At 41.6% G+C, this 23320-nt stretch overlaps 1 protein-coding gene across 1 annotated transcript in view; it reads right to left on the reverse strand.

The window, feature by feature from the left end:
- VAPB (VAMP associated protein B and C) overlaps nt 1–23320 on the reverse strand; it is a 46087-nt gene that overhangs the window by 17079 nt on the left and 5688 nt on the right. The window contains exon 2 of the mRNA XM_068987190.1: nt 4941–5093. Coding sequence (XP_068843291.1) covers nt 4941–5093 — 153 coding nt within the window. The remainder of the gene's footprint in view (nt 1–4940; nt 5094–23320) is intronic.

Consider the following 23320-nt stretch of genomic DNA (forward strand, 5'->3'; position numbering starts at 1 on the left):
GCCTGACTTCCTTCTCTAAGGGCAGTGGGCTTAGACTCTGGTGCTAATCACCTAAAAGCTGCTGCCCAAGGTTGGCTGGTCCAGGGCAAGCGGGCTGCTCCACTAAACTGAGTCAGCAAAATCTTAGGAGGATTAATTATCAATTGCAATCCTACCCAATTACATTAATTGACCAGTGATTCCATCCAAGAAGAGCTGCTGATATTCATTCTCTGTCCTCAGGATTTTACTGGAAGAACTCTGTGCTTTAAATGTGATTGAAGTGAGTGCTGAAAGGGGCTATATGTCAGGAATGAACATTGTTCCTGAATTCTTTGAATTTAAAATACAGATTCAGACACCAGAAGATTTGTGTCTGTTTGTCTTTAATCCACTTTTGATTCCCAGGGTACACTTAGTAAAGTGTATCTGTACCTACATACTGGTATCTTTAACAACTCTTTCCAAGGCCCAACCCGCCAAACAGATATTTTGCATTTCTAATTTGCTTGGTACATAGGCAACCAATGTGCATAATTGAACTGCAAATGGAAGCGCGCTTGCTACTTTAGTGAAATTAGAATTCAGTGAAGGTTATAAAAATATTAAACTTAATATCATATTACAGGAAGCGTAAGTATTTTTGATGGGCCCATAATTTTACCACTTCACCTGCTGTATCTGCTGGCAAACATGGTTTGGAATATTAATGGAAAACTCCCTCATTATTAAACAGCAGTATTAAAAAAAAAAAAAACCTACAACCACTAACAGCTTACCACAAAGACATTTTCAGAAATTATCTACCTTAAAAATATTTCCCCACCAGACAGTTCAGAAAACAGATTTAATTTTGTAAAGCTAGAACAAATGGAGAGACCCCCCCACCGCTTCAAACAATTCATTAATTCAAAAAGTTCTATTTTCCTTGCATTTAAAATCTCTGGGGGAAAAAATCCAATCTCCTCTTCTCCAATCTCCATTTAAGTGTGCCTATTTTGCTGAGGTCCAGATTTGAATAATTCAAAACCATCTCTAGTAGATGGTGTGTATCAAAGAGCAAGGGGCCAAAACCATGGCATTCTGGGCCAATTAATGCAAACACAAAGCACCTAGCACCCTTCCACCCACTGCACTGCCTCATCCAGCAGACAAGACCCTGACAGGGCAATCAGAAAGAGATGAAAGGAGGACCTATCCTCATCTAAAGGGCAAAGAGAAGGACTCACTCAGAGACTCGGGTGACTAGACCCCACCCACAACAGCCCGCAGGGAAGTCCATAAGTTTCCAGCTATAGCACTTAAAGCTCAGTTCATACCGGTTTCCAATTATAACTTCACCATCTGAGTTTATAACACGGGGATTTGTTCCATTTAAGGACCCCAGTACGAGACAGAAAGTGCCACTTTCTGAAGAAAATAAAACAGGTCAGAGCTGAGATTTTTGACGCAGAATGCGAGGTCCCGAGTATCAAACTAAGCTGACAGTGGAGAAAAGGTTCACAGGGTACATCTTGAAAGACATCAGACAGCTAGAACGTCTCAGTCCCCCATAAAAACCCAACCTGCAAGCCTTCAAAACCGCAGTCTCTCTGGCCAGCTCCAGATACCATCCTCCTCCTCCTCTTTCTCTCCCTGCTTGCTCCCCTTCTCTAAGAATGATTTATAACCTTTCCTAATAGCTGTCAGGGTTTTCAGAAATGGGGAAAGAACAACTTCCCTGTACAGTATGTTGCGACAGTCTGTGTAGACAGGGCAACACTGATAGTTATTTTTGGTTGACCTGATGACCTCCTTTTCATATCTGAAAATCTACTAGTGACTTTTCGCATAAAGAAGAAAAAGAAAAATTCTTTGAATTAGAATTAGAAAAATTCCATAAATTAGTTAAATACATCAAACTGATGTTATTTCTAAAAATGCAATTCAGATATGTACAACCCACCTTCAACAGAAACCAGCCAGTCTTTCTCAAAGTTAGTCAAAGAAAATGCAACCCCACTCTTGTACCACACTTCCAGTTAAAATTCTGCAGCACTAGTAAAACACTTTGTGACATGAATACTATTCCCTCCATCTTACAAATGAGAAAACTAGAATCTTCAGAGGTTAGTTCTGGCCAAAGACCGGCCAGCAGGCTCAACAGCAGGGCTTGGGTTTCCTCTCAGGTTTCTACACCCAGGTCTACTCATCTCTGAGTAGAGTGGGTGCAATCCAGCTCAGCCATGCGTGCCCACAGAAGGGAAGCTGGCCTGAACCCTCTGCACTGCCCCCCGCTGGCATCCTCCTCCTCTTCCTGAGGAGAGGCTCTCAGGTGAAGGAACCCGGAATTCCACGTTCTCACCTAGACGGCATCACCTGGCTGTATTGTAAGAGAACTCTTGAAAAAGTACAATGCTTTCTGCCCCAAGACAAAGCTGTCTAATAAACAATACAGTGGCACCTCAGCACAGAAAACCCCAGCAAGCAGAGGCTGGCCTCCTTTGCTGACAGGTGAAGCTGTCCTGGAAAGGCAACGAAATCAGGCTTCACCCAGGTGCACCTCAAGCACTGAGGCCAATGCACACCAAATAAAAACAAAGGAGCCCTTTCTCACGTGTAAGCATCATCTTGTCTCATTAGAAGGAAGGCCTGCAAACACAGGACATTTTGTTATTCAACTGCTTTTTCCCCCAAGTACATGATACTCTGAGAGCCAAGGTATTTTGTTCTATATTTATTTGTAAGCGGGGCCATCCCCTGACACTGCTGAGGCAGTTGTTGTTCAGTCACTAAGTCATACCCGACTCTGCAACCCCATGAACTGCAGCACGCCAGGCTTCCCTGTCCTTCACCATCTCCTGGAATTTGCTCAAATTCATGTCCACTGATGCCATCCGACCATCTCATCCTCTGTCGTCCCCTTCTCCTCCTGCCCTCAATCTTTCCCAGCATCAGGGTCTTTTCCAATGAGTCAGCTCTTCACATCAGGTGACCAAAGTATTGGAGTTGCAGCATCAGTCCTTCTAGCGAATATTCAGGGTCAATTTCCTTTAAGATTGACTGGTGTGACCTCCTTGCTGAGGCAGTTGGTGTCACCAAAGAGCCACTGGATCAGAACAGACACCTGGCTTCCACTACCAGCTCTGCCATCATCATCACGTGCCTCTGATTACCCCACCCCCCACCCCCTGAACCTTTCCTTCTTACCTGCAAAAGGAAGGCCACAACCACAAAATCTTGGTCTTCCTTAGCAGACAATCATAAATCAAAACAAATACCCAGGGTTAGTTATTACTTTAAAAACCACTCCTCTGATGGGGGAGGGGTGAGTCTTTCTGAAAGACATACACTTCTGCTCATCCATTCATATTTAATATCAGAAGGCACACCTACACTGTACATCTGCCTGTTGAGACTATTTTATATTCAGAAAACGATGCTGCTGCCCCAAATTTATTGTGAAAAGTGGGTAAGTCTCATCTACTGACAACCGTGCTTAAATATGTCATGGGCAACGAAATCAAGAGGTAAAAAAGAAGTCAACTTTAAAAAGGGAATAAAAAACATCAATTGCCCTTGATTTCAACAGAAAAACGCAAACCACATGAATCCAAGGAATGCTGAAATGCCAATATCCTGGGTCCCCCTCCCTGACCAGTGAGCTACAGTGCAGAAGGTTTGGGGACCAGAGCCAGACAAGCAGGATCTACCCCTTGGTTTTGTCGCCGGCCAGTTTCGTGAGCCTGTGGCCACTGGAGTCATTCTGGTACAACGGGGTAACAACAATGCATTCCACGCTGGGCAGATAACAGAAATTACATGAGATAATACGGGTGCAGACCCAGCACAGAGATCCTCAACAAATGTTGGCTCCCACCCTCCTGATTCCTCCTGGATAATAACCTGATTCGAGAGTCCGAATAAGGTCTTGCAGCCTCAGAGAGAAATACACAGGGAGACAGCCAGTGTGGGTGCACCCTAATGAGAGAACCCAGAGGATGCAGGGAACAAGAGTCTGCAGAAATCATGAGATAATGAAACACCTTATATCTTTCCAAAGAGGTGAGTCATTTTCTTTCAGGTGTCAAATGAATAGCCAAATGTATCACAATCAAAATTCGTCACGAAAAAAGTCAGCCAGATACCCATTTCAAATGAGGAGTAGCTTCTAATGATGCCTCAGAGGCCCTGGTGACAGTCTCCTGATACTTGAAGGATTAACACACACTCCCCCACACCTCCTCCACAAATACAAAAGGCACTGCTGGATCCAGAAGTCCTAATGAGCTCAAAGTTTATTTCATTTTTAAAATACATTTAAACTCAAACCCATCGCTTACATCTCCTTAATTCTGAAATCCAATTCTCAGTTTGGGCACTCTACCAGCATCTTTTCAAAAGTTGTACTCTGGAAAATAAATGCACTCTCAGACAGAAGGGGGGAAAAAACCCATCAGACATGCACAAAACTTGCACCCTTGAATACATTCCAATTTCCTCAGCCTTCATCTCCCTTAGCTTTTCACAATCAGTAAAGTGCAGTTACCAATCATTGGAAATGACATGAGCTTAATGTCAGAAATCATTTAGCTTAAATAAGAAAATAACTCCATTTAGCTTTCTCCCACAAAGTAAAATTAAGTTTGTTTAGCCTTTTTTTTATTTATTGCCAAAGGGCAGATTTAATTTCAAGGGAGTGAAAACCCAACTCATTCTCAAGTAAAGTCTGATGTTACCACTTTAATTTTGCTCTAACTATTGAGGCACAAAGGCTGTAAGCATTAAACTAAAGAGGCATTAATTATGGAAAAACAATAGGTGAGTGGGACCCATCGAGCTTTTTAATCAGAGGGTAGGGAGCTGGGGGGAGATGCCTACCATCTTCCTTTGCTATACTGTAAACACAAGCTTGAAGAGATCCCACTGAGTCTAGGGAGCCTTTTTAGCCCACCCTTCAGGCCTTCATTCTCAGAACTTACCAGATACGTTAATCGAGGCCCCTGCATCAATGATACCACTGTTGGGCCTCACGCAGTACCTACGTGGTGCTGTGGTCTTCACTTTAAAACACACATTTCGATCTGTCGGGTTGCCAAGCTTCAGGTTGGTGGTGACAACATCGGTGAAAGGACCTGCAGAATGAGACAGGGACTGGTTGGGGATCCCATGAGGACCATGCAGAGGAAAGACTGATTTATGGTATGGGGTCAGGACGGATGTGGAGCGTGGTTGACTCATGATCATTTCATCATGACACACAGGAGAGATGGGCTGAGGCCAACACACTAACAGTGACAGCTAAAATCCACCACAGTCTCGTCATACCACCGGGCACCTGGCCTAGTGAGCATTCCAGCAGACAGGGTCTCCCTGATAACTCACAACTTTACTGCCGGACAAGAACACTGAGGCTTGGGAGAACATACCACTTGCCTAAAATTTTCATGGTAGTTAGTGGTAGCGAGGGTCTGCAACCAGGCAGCCTGAGTCCAAGGCCAGCTCTTAATCTATGCTGAACACTGATTCCCACAGTAACCAGATGAAATCTAACACAGAGAAGGTAAAGGACTAGACTTGGGTCCAAAATGATGATCAAAGGCAGCGTGCCAAAGGCAGGAGATTCAAGAAAGACTTCGAGGTGTTAGTGGTCTGTAAACATAACCCCCTAACACACAATACAGTGATGCTACAGCAAGGTCAGAGTCCTGCAGGGCAGCCCACACCTAAAACAGCACATTCACTTTTAACTACCCAGGGTATTGGAAGATTGAAACAAAGCTCAGTGCCCTAAGGGTATTTTTTATTATTATTTATTCATTTTCTACTTTATTAGATTTTTTTAATTAAAAAAGTAAAACATGCTTCTTAAAACAAGCCAAACAATAAAAGATGTATAAAGAGGAAGTTAATAAGCTTTCCCCTGTCCCTTGAGGTAACTAATATTAACACTGTGGGAGATCCATCCGCATCATCTATGCTTACACAAACTGTATATACATACAGGAGTGTGTGAGTGTGTGTGTGTGTGTGTGTCGGGGGGGGGGGGGGGTAACAAAAATGAGATCATACTACTCACAGTACTCTGAAACTTCCCTGAAACCTGACCCGTAAGGTTTACAAAGGAGTCAGGTGGGAGGGTTGAACTATAATGTCTCTTAGGTCCTTTTCAACCCCTTTTCAAATTTACATCTTTTCATTGTGTACAGCAACAGTGTCTTTGTGATCTTCCAGGCAAGCTCTTTACGCCTATCTTTATGTTCACAGGGAATTCAGAGATGGGGTGGGGAGGTATATGTGGCCCTGTGCTCACAAACTAGGAAATACATACAGTTGGTTCATCTGCTCCATAAGAAGATCCTCAACAAAGATATTTACATCTGCGCCTCGAACATTTTTCAATGAGACTCTGAGCTTCTGAGGACAAGAATGATACCGCACCAGTTTTCACATCTCCGACACAGTGCCTGGGATCTAGTAAAGGGATGGGGGCAGGGGGTGAGAGATCGAGATTGACTGACTGAGAGTCCTTCACCAAGGAGGAAACCGCCTCGTGGATTACCACCAGCAAAATTAAAATCTCAGGCTGCTTTCTCGCCTCTGGAGGTACTCTGGGTATGAAAAATCAATCTGATATGGGCTTAACAAATATAAATTAAGAAATCAATAACGGTGAAAAGAAAGAAAGGAAAAGAGACTCAATTCCAAAATAAAATAAACTACAGCCAGTTCTGCTAGAAAGCTTATTTTGAAAATGTGAATCTGTTTCAATGTGATTGATGTGCATATTAGAGGGACAATCTGAGCATAAAATGAATTTCACATTTGCTTATGTGTGATTTTGTCTGCAAGTAACGCTAAGTGATCACAGAAAACAACATCCAGCTGAACTGAATGGCACAGAGATACAGAAAACACAGCTTCACACATCTCCATCACCACCAGCTAAGCGGGCTCACCCTGTGGCCCTCGCAAACTGTAACTCTTCCAACGACCACTTCCACAGGCAAATGTCAGTTTTTCATGGTAAAGTATCATATTTATTGCAGTATTTATCTATTTCTGAGCCATTTAATGTGTGCTAAACTGTGCTTCTGCTTATATTAGGTTCCCATTTTTATGTCTCTGACCAACAAAGCTTTTGAGTGTTACGCACCTAACCTTGTTCCTTCCTCTTAAGTCTTAGTCTTTTGTGCTATTTTGTATAGGATGGCGATTTTTAGGAATGCATATATCATATTATAGCAGGAACTACCATACTACTGGATTATCTATAGTTTTGTAGTTATTTATACCAAAAGCTACTTTCATTCTTTGAGCAATGACACCTTCAAGAATGAAATGGCTAGGGAATTTCCCAGTGGTTCAGTGGTTAAGACTCCAGACTCTCACTGCCGAGGGTGATAGTTCAATCCCTGGTTGGGGAACTAAGACCCTACAAGCCACGTGGCGAGTTAAAAAAGAGAAAAGTGAAATGCCTAATAACAATTTCTCCATTTGCTTACCTTTCCCATAAGCCCTGCCTTTGACCCTCTGGCAGCCAAACTGGAAGCCACAAGAGCAGGGCATTCTCCAGGTCCAACTGTGGCTAGACATGGGGTGTTCTGTCTCCCTTACTGACTCCACCACACAAAGCCTCTCCCTACAAGCTACGTCACCCCCTTACTGAGGGTGGGCACCTTGTGGCTCCAGGGGATTTGCAGCTACAGTGAGGGAAAGTCAGATGCTGACCACGCTTCATCCTTGTATCAAGTTGTTGGGAGGGAGAAACAGGACACTTGGTGCTGAAGGCAGCATCTTTATGCCCGACTATTCAGGGCCCCACCCCTTTCTAATCCCCAACACATGAAGCCTGGCTCAGAACGAAGATGGAGGAAGTTTTCTCCCAGTAAGTCTCTTTGCTTGAAATGGTATCACTTCAGCAATGGTTAAAAAAAAAAAACAAACACAACTCTGGTTTCCTGGAGTCAAAGAAAGTGATTAAACAAGCACACAAACACAGCTCAGACCTACACGGGCACGATCACCATGTACATGCATTCTCTGTCCCTCACATAAAAAGGGCCCACTACAAGAACTCCACATAACCATAGCTCCAGCTCTACAGGCGCCACATTACTTGGGGGGAAAGGAGAAGAAAACAGATTTTCTGTTTTCCGAAAAAAGGTGAGCTTTCAAATACAAAGCCTATGGGAGAACAGTACTCTCACTGATGATCTGAATCTGATTCATAATCCACCAGGCCTTAAAGCTTTCTAGATACAAGGTGAAATCTGTTCAACAAAATTCTGCTTCAAGAACATGGAAGCATCTTCAGGTAAGAATGCCAAGAATTCATAAGCGCCCACAAATCCACATCCACCACCCCACCCTGCCAAAAAACAGCATTTTCTAAGGTGGTTTGAAGTGTACTAAGCAGAAAACAGGGATTTGGCGAGATTTCACTGTGATGAAATTAAGAATACTCATTTCCAACTCAGTTTCTCCTGTCCCTTCCTCCTCCTGCTGCCTCATAAATCGGAGTCACGGATAAGTTTAAGTGCATTTACCCTTTGCAATGACCTTTTCTTCTAGGTAGTCCACAAAAATAAAGCAAATTTAACTGCGGACACTAATCTGCTTCTGGAAACTCCATTGGTTAACCTATTACACAGCAATCTAAATAATATTTTAACCTATATGATTCACTTACAAGGTAGTTTAAACTATTAAAAAACAAACATTATTTGTAATAAATCAGCAGAATAAATATCCCAGATTTCTCCCTCAACACTCAGTCCTAAACCTTTAAGTATTAGAGACTTACTGGGCTTACGTAGAGCTTTCTTTTTTTAATCTAGAGGAAACAATACTAAAAATATATGCAAGTGAACAACATCACTGATAAAACAGCAAAGTCTAATGTGAAAAAATCAAGACATTCTGTAAAAACAGGCCAACCCTTCAATCCACACTCCGGACAATTCAAGAATTTTATTGAAAACAAATTCTATTTGATTTCAGTAATTACAAGAAATAAACTATGTTAGTGTTCTCCTTTTCTCCTGTATTAATGAATTAGAATACACAAAAATCCCAATAAAAATGATGTAAGAGCTTGTGAGCATCATTCAGATTTTTACTAGTTACTTTCCTTTCATAAAACTGCCATTTCCATTAAAGCATTATGTAAAAATGGGATTTTACTATACCAACATGGGTGTTTATCTCCAATGAACGTAAACACTGCTTACGTAGTAGAGTCAATTTTATAAATGAAATATTCAAAAACTAGACTTTCTTCTTTGAAGAGATGAAAAAACGATTTGTTATCTCTAGAACTGCAGCACATTCATTTAATCAGTTTTCTTTCTAATCTTCTAGTCTTTCAACAGTTATGCAGATATTTTAAGAACATCTAAAATGTGAAATAGGAGGTCCCCCAAAATGAAACAACATGAGTTTGAGAGAATAGGAATATTCCTTAAAGTCCTAATTTTTTTCTTTTCAGCCATTTGAATAATGTTCTTTATGCCCTACATTATGCATATTCATCTGTGAAAATGCTTTTGAGTTTGATAGATGCTCATGAATAGCATTAACTAACTTGAATTCAAATTCCGGAACATGCTTTAGAATGTATTAAGATAAAACTAAGCACAGTATAAACCATTTCCTCACTCAGGTTCAGCTTATTGTCATTTGAAAGTGTATATTTTAAGATACGAAGAAGATCTAGAATTGTCCTGTCTTAGAAAGTAAATAGAATGTCAGCAGAAATATGCATAGCATTAAAAGTAAAAGCAGAAACAGTAAATCTTTCAGTCTTACTTACAGAAATGGAGTCTCATAATTATAAAGCTCTGGTTTTAAAGGTCAAGGAAACAAAGTCACAAGCCAGCAAACTTCTCAACAACATGACATCAGATTTCAGGTAGTGGCAATTTCATAAAAAAATGGCAGGATAAACTTATCAATCAAGAAACACAAGAGCATTTTGTGGAAAAAGTATTCCATTAAATCTTGAAAGATTTTACCAATATATGCATGGTTTAAGTACTTCCTTTCTGTGACCATTCACTCCAAGATCCATGAGAGAAAAGACTATAACAAAACTCTTCCTTTCAGAAAGAGGAAACAACCATTTTCATGAAAGAATGACCTAAGCATTCAGGTCCCAATGACTTTTTAAAAGGTAACAGTGGAAACGCTAAGTGAACTCAAAACTCAATCTTGACCTTACTTATCTTTGTAACTCTAGCAGATCATATCACCCCGCATGTAAAGCGTAGGACATAATTTAAGCGGTATTACTTTTACTTAGCAACTCAACTAGAAAATAAAGATACACACACACACACACATACAACTATAAACCCCCTAGAAGATAACATAAGAAAATCTAGATACCTTGGGTTTGACATGACTTTCCAAAAGATACAACATGGAAGGCACAATCCATGAAAGAAATAGTTAATAAGTTGGACCTCATTAAAATTAAAAAGATTTGTTCTGCAATGGATACTGTTAAGGAGAATGAGAAGACGAACAAGCCAAATACTAGGAGAAAATATCTGCAAAAGACATATTTAATGAAGAATTGTCACCCAAAATATATAAAGAACTCTTAAAATTCAACAATAAGAAAATGAACCACCGAACTTTTTAAAAAATGGGCAAAAGATCTGGACACCTCAGGAAAGAAGATATACAGAAGGAAAATAAGATCTACAGATAGAAAAAAATATACAAATGAAAAGATGCTCAACATATGTCATTAGGAAATTGCCAATTAAGACAACACATGAGATACCAATACACACTTATCAGTGGCCAAAATTTAAAACCCTTACAGCATCAAAGGCTGGCAAGGATGTAGAGCAACAGTTCTCATTCCTCACTGCTGCAAATTCAAACCTCTGGAAGACAGTCTGACTATTTAACACACACACACACACACACACACACACTCAATATACTCTCTTACTACACAATCCAGCAATCACACTCCTTGGTATTCACCCATGGGAGCAGAAAACCCACATGCACACAAAAACATGCACACAGATGTTGACAGCAACTTTATTTATACTGCCCAAACCTGAGAGCACCAAGATGTCCTTCAGTAGATGAATAAGCTGTGGGACATACAGACCATGGAGTATCATTTCACACTAAGATGAGCTATCACACCACAAAAATTCAGACGCAGGTGAGTCTTAAATGCCCATTACTCAGTTAAAGAAGCCAATCTGAAAAGACTATACTCTACATAACTTCAATTATATAACATTCTGGAAAAGGCAAAACTATGGAGACAGCAGTTTCCAGGGCTTATGAAGGAATGGAGGGATAAACAGACTGAGTACAGAGGGTTGTCAGGGCAGTGAAACTATTCTGTATGATACTACAATGGTGGATAAGTGTTATTACACATCTGTCAGAGCCCACAGGAAATACAACAGCAAGGCTGAACCCGGACTTAGACCGTGGACTTTGGGTGACAAGGACATGTCAGTGCAGGTGTATCAGCTGTAACAAATGCACCACTCTGGTGCTGGATGCTGACAGCGGAGAAGGCTGTGCATGCAGGGGCCAGGCACAACTCTGTGCTCAAGTTTGCTGTGAACCTAAAACTGATCTTAAAAAATAAAGCTTTCCACCCTGCCAAAAAAAAAGAAGCACTCTCAACATCTCAGATATTAAGTACCACTGATTTTTAACAGACATTATGTAGATATAACTGGATAAAGATAAATGAACAAAGATGCTGTGTTTTGCTTTTCCTTTTCTGGAGTTCATGAAAAATTCTGGTGTTGCAAATAAATATTCTTCCTATGTAATATGTCTCCTGATGTAGCTACAATACTTTGAAACTCAAACTGTGTGTTACCAAGAAGTTATATACCAATCTGATATATTATCTATCAGGTCTCAGCTTTCCAGATATAAACTTAGAGTTATTAGTTCCACACCAGTTTTTTTCATACTGCATAAAAAGAGCTATATTATTTTATACTCTTGCAAACACAATTGAGGTACATCATCTCTCTTTTCTTCAACCCTTCCAAAAAACATGTTACCATATTTCACTTCAACTCTGAAAAGATTACCTTCTGGGAAGGTAATAATCTGTCTCCAGAAGCCTAGGACTCATGATGGATTTTGTTAAGACAATGCAATTATGCTTGAGGTTTCAATACAACAGACTCTGTGTATGGGAAAATATATTAAAATGGGGGAAATGGCCACTCTAAAGTAAAAACTGGCTGGATATCTTACAGATGTCTTCAAAACTGATCCTTTAACAGTCTGTTTTCATTAAAGGTGTCCTAATGCTTCCTGCCTTCCCAACCTACCTGCAGTACAACAGCCTTCTCTTTATTCTTGTTTATGTTAGGCTTCCGCTTTCAGAATGTAAACTGCCTGAACAGAAAGACTTTTCTTGTTCACTCCTGATCACAGGTTTCCAGACGTAGCATGGATGCTCAATAAATGTCCTGGAAAATGAGTGAATGGCCATGCCACCCTTCCATCTATTTTATTTTATTATTTCATTTATTTATTTTTACTTTACAATAGTGTGTTGGTTTTGCCATACAAGGCTTTCACTCTCCCCGCACCCTCCTTCCTGGAGGCACCACTAGGCTCCGGGTGAATCAACACTGAGCTAGCTACTGCTCCCTCTGCATGATGAGTCCCCTTTTCATCTTCTGCACAGAATCAACGGACAGTTCATGTGTTCCTTTCCTGATCGCTTCCCACCTGGAGTGAACCTCCACACAATTCAGCACCGGACGTCCAAAGCCTAGAACCGCGTGTACAACACGCATAGTAAAGGGCTCACTAAGCGTGTGCAGTCTGAATGAATACCAGGCTTCCTCAGAGGCAACCCAACTCTGACTCTGACACGTTTCCTGTAAAAGAATGCCTCATCCATAACTTCGCTCTGAAATCATGATATATTTGCACGGACCATACACAGGTTGAAGGGACTATGAATAAAAATGTTCACTTGTGTCAATAAGGCTTTCGTCACTATTATTCTATGATAATTTTGTTTAAAGTTGTCCCTCTAAAAAATGAAAAACAGATTTCATAGTAACAGATATTCAAAGAGGGTAAACTCTTAAATAACCATGAATTCAAGAATAACAACATTGGGAGATTTTTTTTTAAATCTATTTTCTTGATTTAATTCTTAGCTCACACATTAATTCAATGTTTTACAAACAAAAATAAAGCTTTGCAATTAATGTGCCTTTACTGGCAGACACTGGATTCCAACATTCCAGCAGAAAGCCTTATTATATATCTCTGATTCTGAAAATACCACAAATAAAAAGAACCTGACACACACAAAAAACTTTCCTAAAGAAATCTTAGAATGCAAAGTGTTCTAAATTAATAGAGCAACCAACCCACCTGATATTCCTGGGAGACAGCCAGCTATTGAGAAGCATCACACCCATTATTATAGCAAGAGAAATCAAAACCCAAGAATATTCACTAGTGATGCCATCAAAGGCACACTAGACGCTGGCTTGATTGAAAAAGACTATACCAACCTCTAAGGCTGCTTATTCAACTCACTAGTTTCCTAGCTCCTCTGGAGCAAGAGGAAATAAAATTCAGTCTCCCATCAACTCCATGGGTGGGAAACTACACCATAAGGCGCCCTACTGTAGTGGAAGAACTCAGTGGATGAAAGTACTATGGAAGCTCAAGAACAACCTCAGGAAAGCTCCCTGCGAAAAATAAAAAGCTGGACAGCAAGGGACAACCGCCTAACAAGTGGAAGGATATTTGGAGCTTACGTTAACAGACAAGCAATTATTCAGAAGATATAAAGAACTCTTATTAAGAACAAATGTGTCAAATTCTTATGAAGGAACTCTACACAACAACTGAAAAGAATGAAGTAGATCTGTATTTTAACAACAGATGGTCTTAAAAACATGTTAAGTGATACAAACGTCATAATACCACATTAGGTAAAACAAGAAAAAAAAAAAAAAACGAAATATTTCACACTAAATTCCTCTGAAAAGTAAAGAAGAGAGGAGCATGAATGGGCAGAGGTGGAGGGCAGACATGTCTTCAAATTCTTGGTGAAGTTTATTCATTAAAGAAAAACTTCAAAACAAGTCTAAAAATTAACATTTAGTTATTTTGTATTTAGATGTTCATTACATGATCTGTATTTTTCTGTAATTGTATTTTTTCCACATGAAAAGAGCTATAGTTTATGTAAGATTCAGACAATGTTCTGAGAGAATTTTCTTCTTGCCTAGAATACTCTGTATATATAAAAATACTAGAATCCTGAATTGTGGAGTTTCTTGAAAACCTATACACACACACACACAGACATACACATCAATAGCCATTCTTATTTTTATAAAAATCAAAGTAATTATTTAAAACATGTTTAGAGTAGCAGTGGTCTCAATTCAAGACAAAAACCCAAACCCCAAATTCTTACAAAATCTATTGTGAAAACCTTGAAGACTATAATAAGCCTTTACACACCTAGAAGTAAAGACTAGAAGCCTTTACACACCTAGAGATAAATTCTATGACTACTTTCGTTAATGCAACACCTCTTTTTTAAACAGAAAAATGGCAGAATGTTTATATAAGAGCTGAAGTTTTGTACATTCCATCAATACACAGCACTAAGACAGATTATGGTACACCAGTGAAGATTATTTTAAGGTGATGGCACACCTGTCTAGTGTGAATTTTACATCAGTTCTAAAAAGATCTTAGACTCAATTTTTTTTCAATGCAGAATCTTTTGTCCCACTAACAAAACATCTAGTAATTTTTCTCTATTTAGAAGATCAAAATTTGTGATTTAGAGAGATCAGGAAAATAAACAAAAAGGTAAGCAATACTCTACCAAATTAAAACTCTACTTAAATATGAGGGGCAAAACATGACATTTTTTTCACACAAAGCAGGAAGAAATCAAGACAGAATTATGCCCAAATGAGAGAGACATGCGTGATTAGAAAGCAAGGGGTCCCAATTTCTCCCAGTCATGGTTGTGGCTGTTAACTTGACTGAGTTATAAATTAACAGTTCAAGTCAAGTGCTGAGAGTCAGTATCAGCAGAAGTAAAAATTTCCCCAAAATGTTCAACCTTTAATGGAGATGAGAGACAGCATACAAACAGCCGCCACACCAAAATCAACACATCCCAATTCACAGCAGACACACAGAGGAGCGAAGCAAACACACACTTAGCATTCTGCACCTCTATGGTCCAACGTGAATTTTCAATTTGTGAACAATGAGAAACAGCAGAATTCGGTTTATCAGTTAGTATGTAATCTCCTTTGGTTTCCTTTTCAACAGAGAATCTAAGTGGCTATACCAGTGAAAAGAGATTATCAACCAGGTCAGCAGCTTCTTAAACAAATTCAACAAGAGGCCAGGGAAAAAGGCTATGAGACTTAGATGAAAAATATCTTCTATTTTCCTCCTCTGCCTTTGGAAATCATATTCATTCTTCAAAGTTTTGCTCAAATGTGTTCTCTTTTGAAAAGGCTTACCTAATCTCTCAGTTGGAAAAATTATTCCTTCCTATACTGTGTTCTAACAATAAGCTGATGATGACCAAATTTATATCCTGACCCTCTCCTCTGGTGTCCACTTGTGGCTGTAATAAGCATCTTAAGTTTATCATGGCCAAACAGCAGAGCCCCATTCCCTTCACCCAAACATACTGCTTCCCATCTCAGGGAAAAGAAACCACCATTCACCAAAAAGCTTGGGCCGAAAGCAGTTCCTTACTTCTCCCATTCCACATTTAATCCTTCAGCCAGCTCTACCTTCAAAAGAGATGTGGAATCTGAGCACTTCTCATCCCATTCTCTTCATTGCCACCACGCTGGTCCAAGCCACAGTCTGTTGGCCTGGGTTAGGGATAACTTATGGATGATGCATGCGTGGACAGATTATCAGGTAACTGTGTGGAGGGTGGATGGGCGGATGGATAATGGATAAGTGTAGCAGCCTCATGGCGAACACACACACCACCAACCACACATCTAAATAGCCTACTTTCCCCACACCAGCCATGGTCTTTTAAAAAGACTCCTGCTCAGAATCCTCCATGGTTTTCCAGCTCAGAACAAAATCCAAAGTCCCTCCCATGGCCAGCCTGTCTACCGGGAAGGTGTCTCCTTCCCCTCTGAGCTCCTCTGCAGGCATAGTGTCTCTGCTGCTCCTTGAACATACCAAGCTTATCGCCACCCTAGGGCCTTGCACTTGTCCTTTCTTCTCTCTTGAACGTTCTTCCCCTCAAATGTGTGCACAGCTTGCAGACTCATTTTACACAGGTCTTGGTTCCAATACAGTATCGCCTTCTCAAAAACTTGGCCTTCTCCAATTGCCCTCTTTATAACAGAACCCACTTCCAAACCCCTTTAAACTTCATCCACCATCCTCTCAACCTCATTTAGCATCTACCATTATCTCAAAGTATATTCTACATATTTCCCATTTTCTTATTTAGTGCCCATCTCCCCCACTAGAAGATGAGCTCCATAAGGCAAAGGTCTTGTCAGTTCTTTCATCTCAGTCTCTCAAGCATCCAGAACAATATTCAGCACAGTGCAGGCATTCAATAAGTAGCTGAGGACTGCACAGGCCAGGTACTGTGCTAGGCCCTCAAGCTCAGCGGCAACACTGCTCTCCTGCCCAGAACCCTGAGGAGGCCGAGCCAATACACTTGGACAGCCGTCCCAGGACCCAACCAGAACTAATGAACAGGAATCTCTGAGACTGAGGCTCCGGAATGATGTATCTTGAAAAAAGAAAAAATCAAACAATAGTGACGTTAGTTAACACTTAACAGGTCTATTCTAAGCACTTCATATGCACCAACTCACTTAATCCTTCTAAGATACCCAGAAGTGAAGAATTCAAGGCATGGAGACATTAAACATTTTATCCTAGATTTTCAGGTGGCAGATCCAGCAGTCATATCCAGGCAGTCTGGCCCCAGAATGCACACTCTCAACTGCTGTGTTGTACTCGACCTCTCACTGCACAGAAGACCATGTGGAAGTTAACACATAAAGTGTTGTGTAAACACAGGAGAGTGTGGAGGGTGGGGAGCTGAACACCGAGGGGAAATCCCAGAGTTTGGAAAGATGAAGGAACCCACTTTCTGAGTTGAAGGAAAAGTGTTGGTGTGAGTATGGTGTGGTGTGATCAAAGCACATGGGGGCCTTGAGAAAGGAGGCCACATGGCTACAGCAGAAGGGGTCTGAGCGAAGGGAGTGAAAGGAGAAATGGGGCGAGGGGCGATCCCATCTGCTGTGCTTTTAACACCTTATAGTTTCAAAACTATATGCTTGGAGATACAGATTTGGAAGTTTTCTGTGTAGCAGTGAGAGTTGAAAGGACTGTGAATGCAATAACACACAAAGAATGCTTAAATGGAGAAGATGGAGAACAGAAGCTTGGGAAATGTCAACACCCAGTAACCATGATCAAGGGCTAGGGAGTTCACCAGAAAAGTCAAAGGGGAAAGTCGCAAAGAGAAAATGGGTGAATTGAAAAGGGCTTCAGTGGAATGCAAGGTATGAGAACTGAAAGGAAACTAGATGTAAACCACTCACTGAGATTCACTGCTTCCAAAAATTAGTTGTGACGTAAGACTGGGCATCTGCTTAAGCGGGGGAAGATCTGGAGGAAGGTCGTTTCTTTTCAGGAAGGGGAAACTTAAGCATGTTTGTAGGCCCTGGGAAAGCATCAAGTAGAACAGAAATCTGAGGCACCAGGAGGAGGCTGACTAATGGAGCAAGACACCACAGGGATGGAAAAGGAATGGAGCAAAGCACACTACATGAGAGGTGGTGCTGAGTCTCTGTAACAGGAGGGGAGGATGGTGGAAACATACATTTGTAGAAGAGAAAGAAGTGACCAACCCTAGGTAGAATATCTTATTACCGAATGTCAGCTGCACACAGCAGGCCTTGTTGATGGGTTCCACCATTCCTTTCCACAGAAAGCTGTCTTTTGTTTTCCCTCTTTACCTTTCTCGACACTCTCAGACCTGGACACCGACTCCCTGGAACGTGCCAAGCACCGTGCATCATGCTGAGCACTGGGATCGGGGTAAAGAAAACCATCCAAAAGGGCAAAGGCATTGCTGGTTAGTGGGGAAGGAAAGCAAGTAACCAAACACAGCTGACTGTGCCAAGTGCAGGGGCACAGGCATGGTGCGTGTGGACAGTGTCAGGAAAAGGACCGCAAAGACATGGAGGAGGGAGCAGTGGGACAGGAGGAGAGGTGAATGCAGCTCTGGGACTGGGGGAACCAAAGGCCAAAATGCAAGCACCAGACAGTTGACGCCGGGGAGATCAAGGGCACAAACGACTTCCCAGGTGTCATTAGAGAATGCAAATTTTATTCTTTTGGCAATGGGCATACAAAAATTTAAGATTTTTAAGAAAGCAAGAGAGAAGCTAAGATTGGCCCATCTCAAAGTGCCATCAGTACAGAGACAAGCATAAGGACTGGCACAGGAAGACCAGGTAAGAAACAATTACAGTCATCCACGGGAAAAGGAGGCAGTCACAGAGGGGACAAGAAAGAAAGGGCAGACCTGAACACTGGGCTTTCAGAGTGTGAGCTGCTTAACTGTGTGCATGTGGGTACCATTCCAGAAGGTGTGTGTCAGAAAAAGAGGTCCAAAGGAAAAAGGGAAAGGGAGTGGGGAAGAAGACATTTTGGGGCGTGCGGCAGTAAAGTGCCTGCAGCCCACATCTGAGCTTGGGTCAGTCCTAGGATCATTCTAAATGCTGGAAGAACCCAAGGGAACTGGCAGAGACAGGGAGCCTGGGCGGGGGCTGAGAGGAGGAGAGAAGAGGAACAAGAGCCGGGAAGGGAAACCTGTGCCCCTCAGCACCATCTTCAGGGCTCCTTAAGGAGCAGGCCAAAACGGCCAAAGGAGGGGGAGACAGCCGAAAGGTGGTGCTGGTGCGGGAGGAGGTGAAGGGGAGAGCGTTGGGTCCCACGCCGTCACAGATGCCAAATGCTCCAGAGAGTACTGTACATGTGAGGTAAATAACAATATAAAATAACAGATGTAGTAACAAGGCAGTGAAGTTCCCAGGTCATGGCTCAGGAGTGAAGCTTGCTAGCATATACGCTCCATCTGGAAGGAAGGAGTGAGGAGAGCAAGCCCCCCCCGCGGACCTGAGAACGCAGTTAACTCTTGTCTGAAAGTGGACAGGGAAATATTCAGATGTTTACTGAGGAGGACTAATTGCCAAAGTTGGGCATGTATGCCTAGAGTTAGGCATGTAAAAGAAAAAAACATTAAAAAATCTTATTATGAAGGGCACTGAAAGGATAACTCATTAAAAAAAAATTTTTTTTTTTAAGGAATAAAATAAAGAGACCCAGGTAAACTGACTGAGTTTTCTCTGGACTGCTCCAGATGACCTCTCCCATCTTTTTCATTTCTGTCATTCTCTGGGCAAGATGGGAGGTTAACCAGGCAGGCACAGTAAACTGTCACCTCCCTGCACCCAAACTACATGAGAAGTTCTGAATGACTGGATTCTCCAAGGAGTGATTCAGGACTTTGCTTCGTTCAATTAGTAAAGCAGTGTCTGACTTTTAAAAGGTCAAAAAGCATGAATTTGGATTTTCAGAGCAGTCCATCAAGATACATTAATATGCCAACAAATCAATTCAACCAAGAGAATGAGAATTCAAGTAAGACTCCACAAGGACAAACCTTTGGTTTTTCAGCAAATCCTTCTTTTTATTCTTACGTATGTATCTATTGCAAATGGTCAAGCCAAACACTGAAAAGATGACCTAGTCCAGGACTGTATCCCTTCTTTGGGGTTGCTATTAAATAGCAGAAGACAAGAACATACCCCATAGTTACCACCGGGGAAATCTACAGAAACAAAAACTATGGGGCCTGCAGTCTACAGCACAGAAGCCACCATAAATGAAGCACAAGGAGCAGGGGCCATAAACACGCACATGGTGCCCGGTTTGTACAGTTTGAGGTGATGCAGAAAACACTGGAGCTGGATAAGAGTACCCAAGAATGCTCAGGAAAAGTTACTAGAATACAGTGAGCTTTTCAACAGGAACAAGAGGGCTCATTAATTAAAGATCTGACAGCCCACTAGTGCAAAGCACTGATCTGTACTAAGAGAAATACAAACCCCAGTTTCTGCCCTCAGGGGGCTTTCCATCTTTCTTCTTCAACTAAAACAAATTTCAATAGCATGTTCTCAAGACTGGAGCTGGAAGGAACTCCAAGCGGTCTTGGGGTCAAGCTTCCTCATCCAACAGGAAACGGGATCAAAGCTGGGCAGGGAGTGACAGGGAGGGCAGGAACACAAGCCGCCCTTTGTAATACAAAGCACACAAGCTTCAGGGGCTGAAAGCCAGAGGTGCAAGTTCTGCATTCCAACAAGTGCCAGTCCAGTTCCTCTCATCTCTGAAACGCAGAGGATGATAATCCTGGCTGTTTTCCTAGATCTGAAGCGCTGGTGATGGGGCTTGGAACATTTAGGACTCTAAAGGCTGGAGAGTGCTCAGACTGTGCAGAAGCACAGAAAACTGACCCAGGTACCCTTCCTTTCTATCCCTTTCCCCCATTATACTATAAATGTTGAGTGATGTAATTAAATGGTAAAACAGTACCCAATCAGCCTGCATTGTTTGTGATGACAAGCACTGAGGCAACAGGACACGTGAGGAATGATGGTAGAAGGGAAAGTATAGTGATAATATCAGCACATAATTTTCAACATTAATACAAAAATGACACAATCAGAAGTCACTGAGTTAGGATGAAAAGTTCTTAAGGGGAAACAGAATTGGTACAATTATTTTTTTTAATCAGTCACTCTAACACTCCAGAACAACACTGCACTTCATGGAAGCAGTGACAAGGAAGCCATTATTAGATTACAATGACAATTAAGCACTTTTCCTTCATTTTTATATTTCATTTGTCTTTCAGTGCTCTTTCTCAATTCCCCGTGTCCCATTTCCAGTCCTCCTTTCATCTTCCTAACAACGTAATAAATAAGATAAAGTCCTGGGCCTTCCTCCTGGGTCACATGCCCACTAACTTTTTAAGAGGAGCAACATAGTCAATGTAATGATAAAGAACAGGGGCTCTGCAGTCAGAAAGATCTTGCTTCAAATCCACATCTAATTCAGGTTACAAACCTGAGAATCGTAACTATCTACTTCCTAGTCCCGTTTTAAGAATAAATGAGCACTTACTTATAAGAGGCTGGACACTTTAGGGCCAGGATGCCTCTCCAGCCCTCACCCCAGGGCCTGGCCCATAGGAAGCTTTTGGGATGTGGCAACCAGACCAACCCTGAATCCCAACCACGTTATACTCCATCAGACAAGAGGGGGCCCTCTGTCCATGAAGAACACCTCAAAGCCTGGGCTGTGGAAAAAGAAGAAACTCCAAACATTCCCAACTGGACAATCGTCTACTATGCACACAATCACCACACCCCTGCACATCTCATGATTCCTATGAGTGGCTGTCATCATTGAAGGAAGGAAGACTTCCCAAAGTATACCCCCTACAGAATGGAAGAGCACCTTCTAATATTCACTGTGAGTCAGTCTCTTGCAGCGTTTGAGAAATTGCTAGTCATCTTAGCCCCACCTGTAAGCTTTACGGTAGCACCAATGAAGGTCATATTTCAGACATTCTTATCTTTTTTTATTATGTGCATAATATCATATATAGTATTATAGTATAGTAAAACATAAATCTTTCATGTTGTTATTTAGTCACTAAGTCGTTGTCCGACTCTTTTGCAACTCGTGGACTGCAGCCTGCCAAGCTCCTTTGTCCATGGGATTTCCCAGGCAAGAATACCAGAGTGGGTTGCCACATCCCACTCCAGTGACATTCCTATTCCTAATAAACACCCTTTTGAACTCTAAATTCCCACTTTACAGATCTTCAAAAACCTGTGATATCTCTACCTCACACAAGTTTCATCCTATCTTCCAAAGACTCCAGAGCAGATTTGCAGATTACTTGAAAGTTAATGTGTTCTAAATATACAGAATCATTAAACACCAACGGTTTCTGTTACAAAAAAGAAAAAAATAAAATTCACAAGGTAAATCAAAGAATGCTTTGGAGTCATCTGTAAGACTTTTTCAAAGAAGTAAGAAATTCCTCCTAAAAATTCCACAAATAGTAACTCTTAATTAACTAATATTCTTAAGAAATTATCCTGACAGCTACTAAGACATCCATAATGGTTAAAAATTCTCTGCCTTCCTTCCCCGCAAAACGAAACCTTGTTCATGAGTTCCTTCCAGAGATGATGTGAAAGAAATGGGCTTTGCCGCTACACACCTGGGCTAAATCCCTGCACCACTTTTTACCCAGTGGCCCCATCCAGGGGCAGGCCTCCTGACCACTGAGTAACTCATATCACAGAACTGTGCTATAGATTAAACAAGATGAAGAACCTAAAGCCTTTACCATTGTCCCCAGGCTTTGTGGACCACCTTTTGGAAATCAAGCATTTCTCTTCTAGAAACATTCATTCTTCCCTTCCCTTTCCTTTCATATTGCATAACGGGTGGAAGCATCACTACGGCCACTGCTTTAAATTCCCGACCCAAGTAACTGCGGGGGAGTGGTGGTGTCAGTCTAGCACTTAGCCCCTTACAAATATGCCCTCTGTTCCGAGCTCAGCCAGTTTTCTGCTCCTCTCCACTCTCTGAGCATCCTTTAAAGACAGCCCAAGGAACTTGGTTCCTAAAGCTTATAAGCAATTCAAACCTAGATAAATGGCCCAGGGGGCCATTATACTGTCTTAAAGTGGTTCAGATGGCAAAGAATCTGCCTGCAATGCAGGAGACCTGGGTTCAAACCCTGAGTGGGAAAGTTCCCTTGGAGAAAGGAACTGCTACCCACTGCAGTATTCTTGCCTGGAGAACTCCATGGACAGGAGGAGCCTGGTGGGCAACAGTCCATGGGGTCGGACAAAGAGTCAGAAACAACCGAGCGACTAACACACAAAAAGCACAATCCAAAACACGCAACAGCCTCAACCTCACTCTCCTCCAAAACATATATTTCCCCAACCCCCTCCCAGACAGGTTAGGGCTGAAGGACCTCATTGAAATGCCAACTGTATACTAATTCAAGCACATCAGCTATCTGCGTGAAGGTGTGCCCACATGGGCCTGCACACAAACGCACAGGCACAAACACACACACACACAACCAGAAGAAGCCTGATTAAGACACTACTTGACAGATGAAAAGAACTGCTAACCTACTCGTCAGAAAGTAATAATAACCCTTCTGAAAGGATAAAGGAAACCTCTAGGA

Source organism: Capricornis sumatraensis, chromosome 15 (assembly GCF_032405125.1).
Source record: "Capricornis sumatraensis isolate serow.1 chromosome 15, serow.2, whole genome shotgun sequence".
Classification (NCBI taxonomy): Eukaryota; Metazoa; Chordata; class Mammalia; order Artiodactyla; family Bovidae; genus Capricornis; species Capricornis sumatraensis.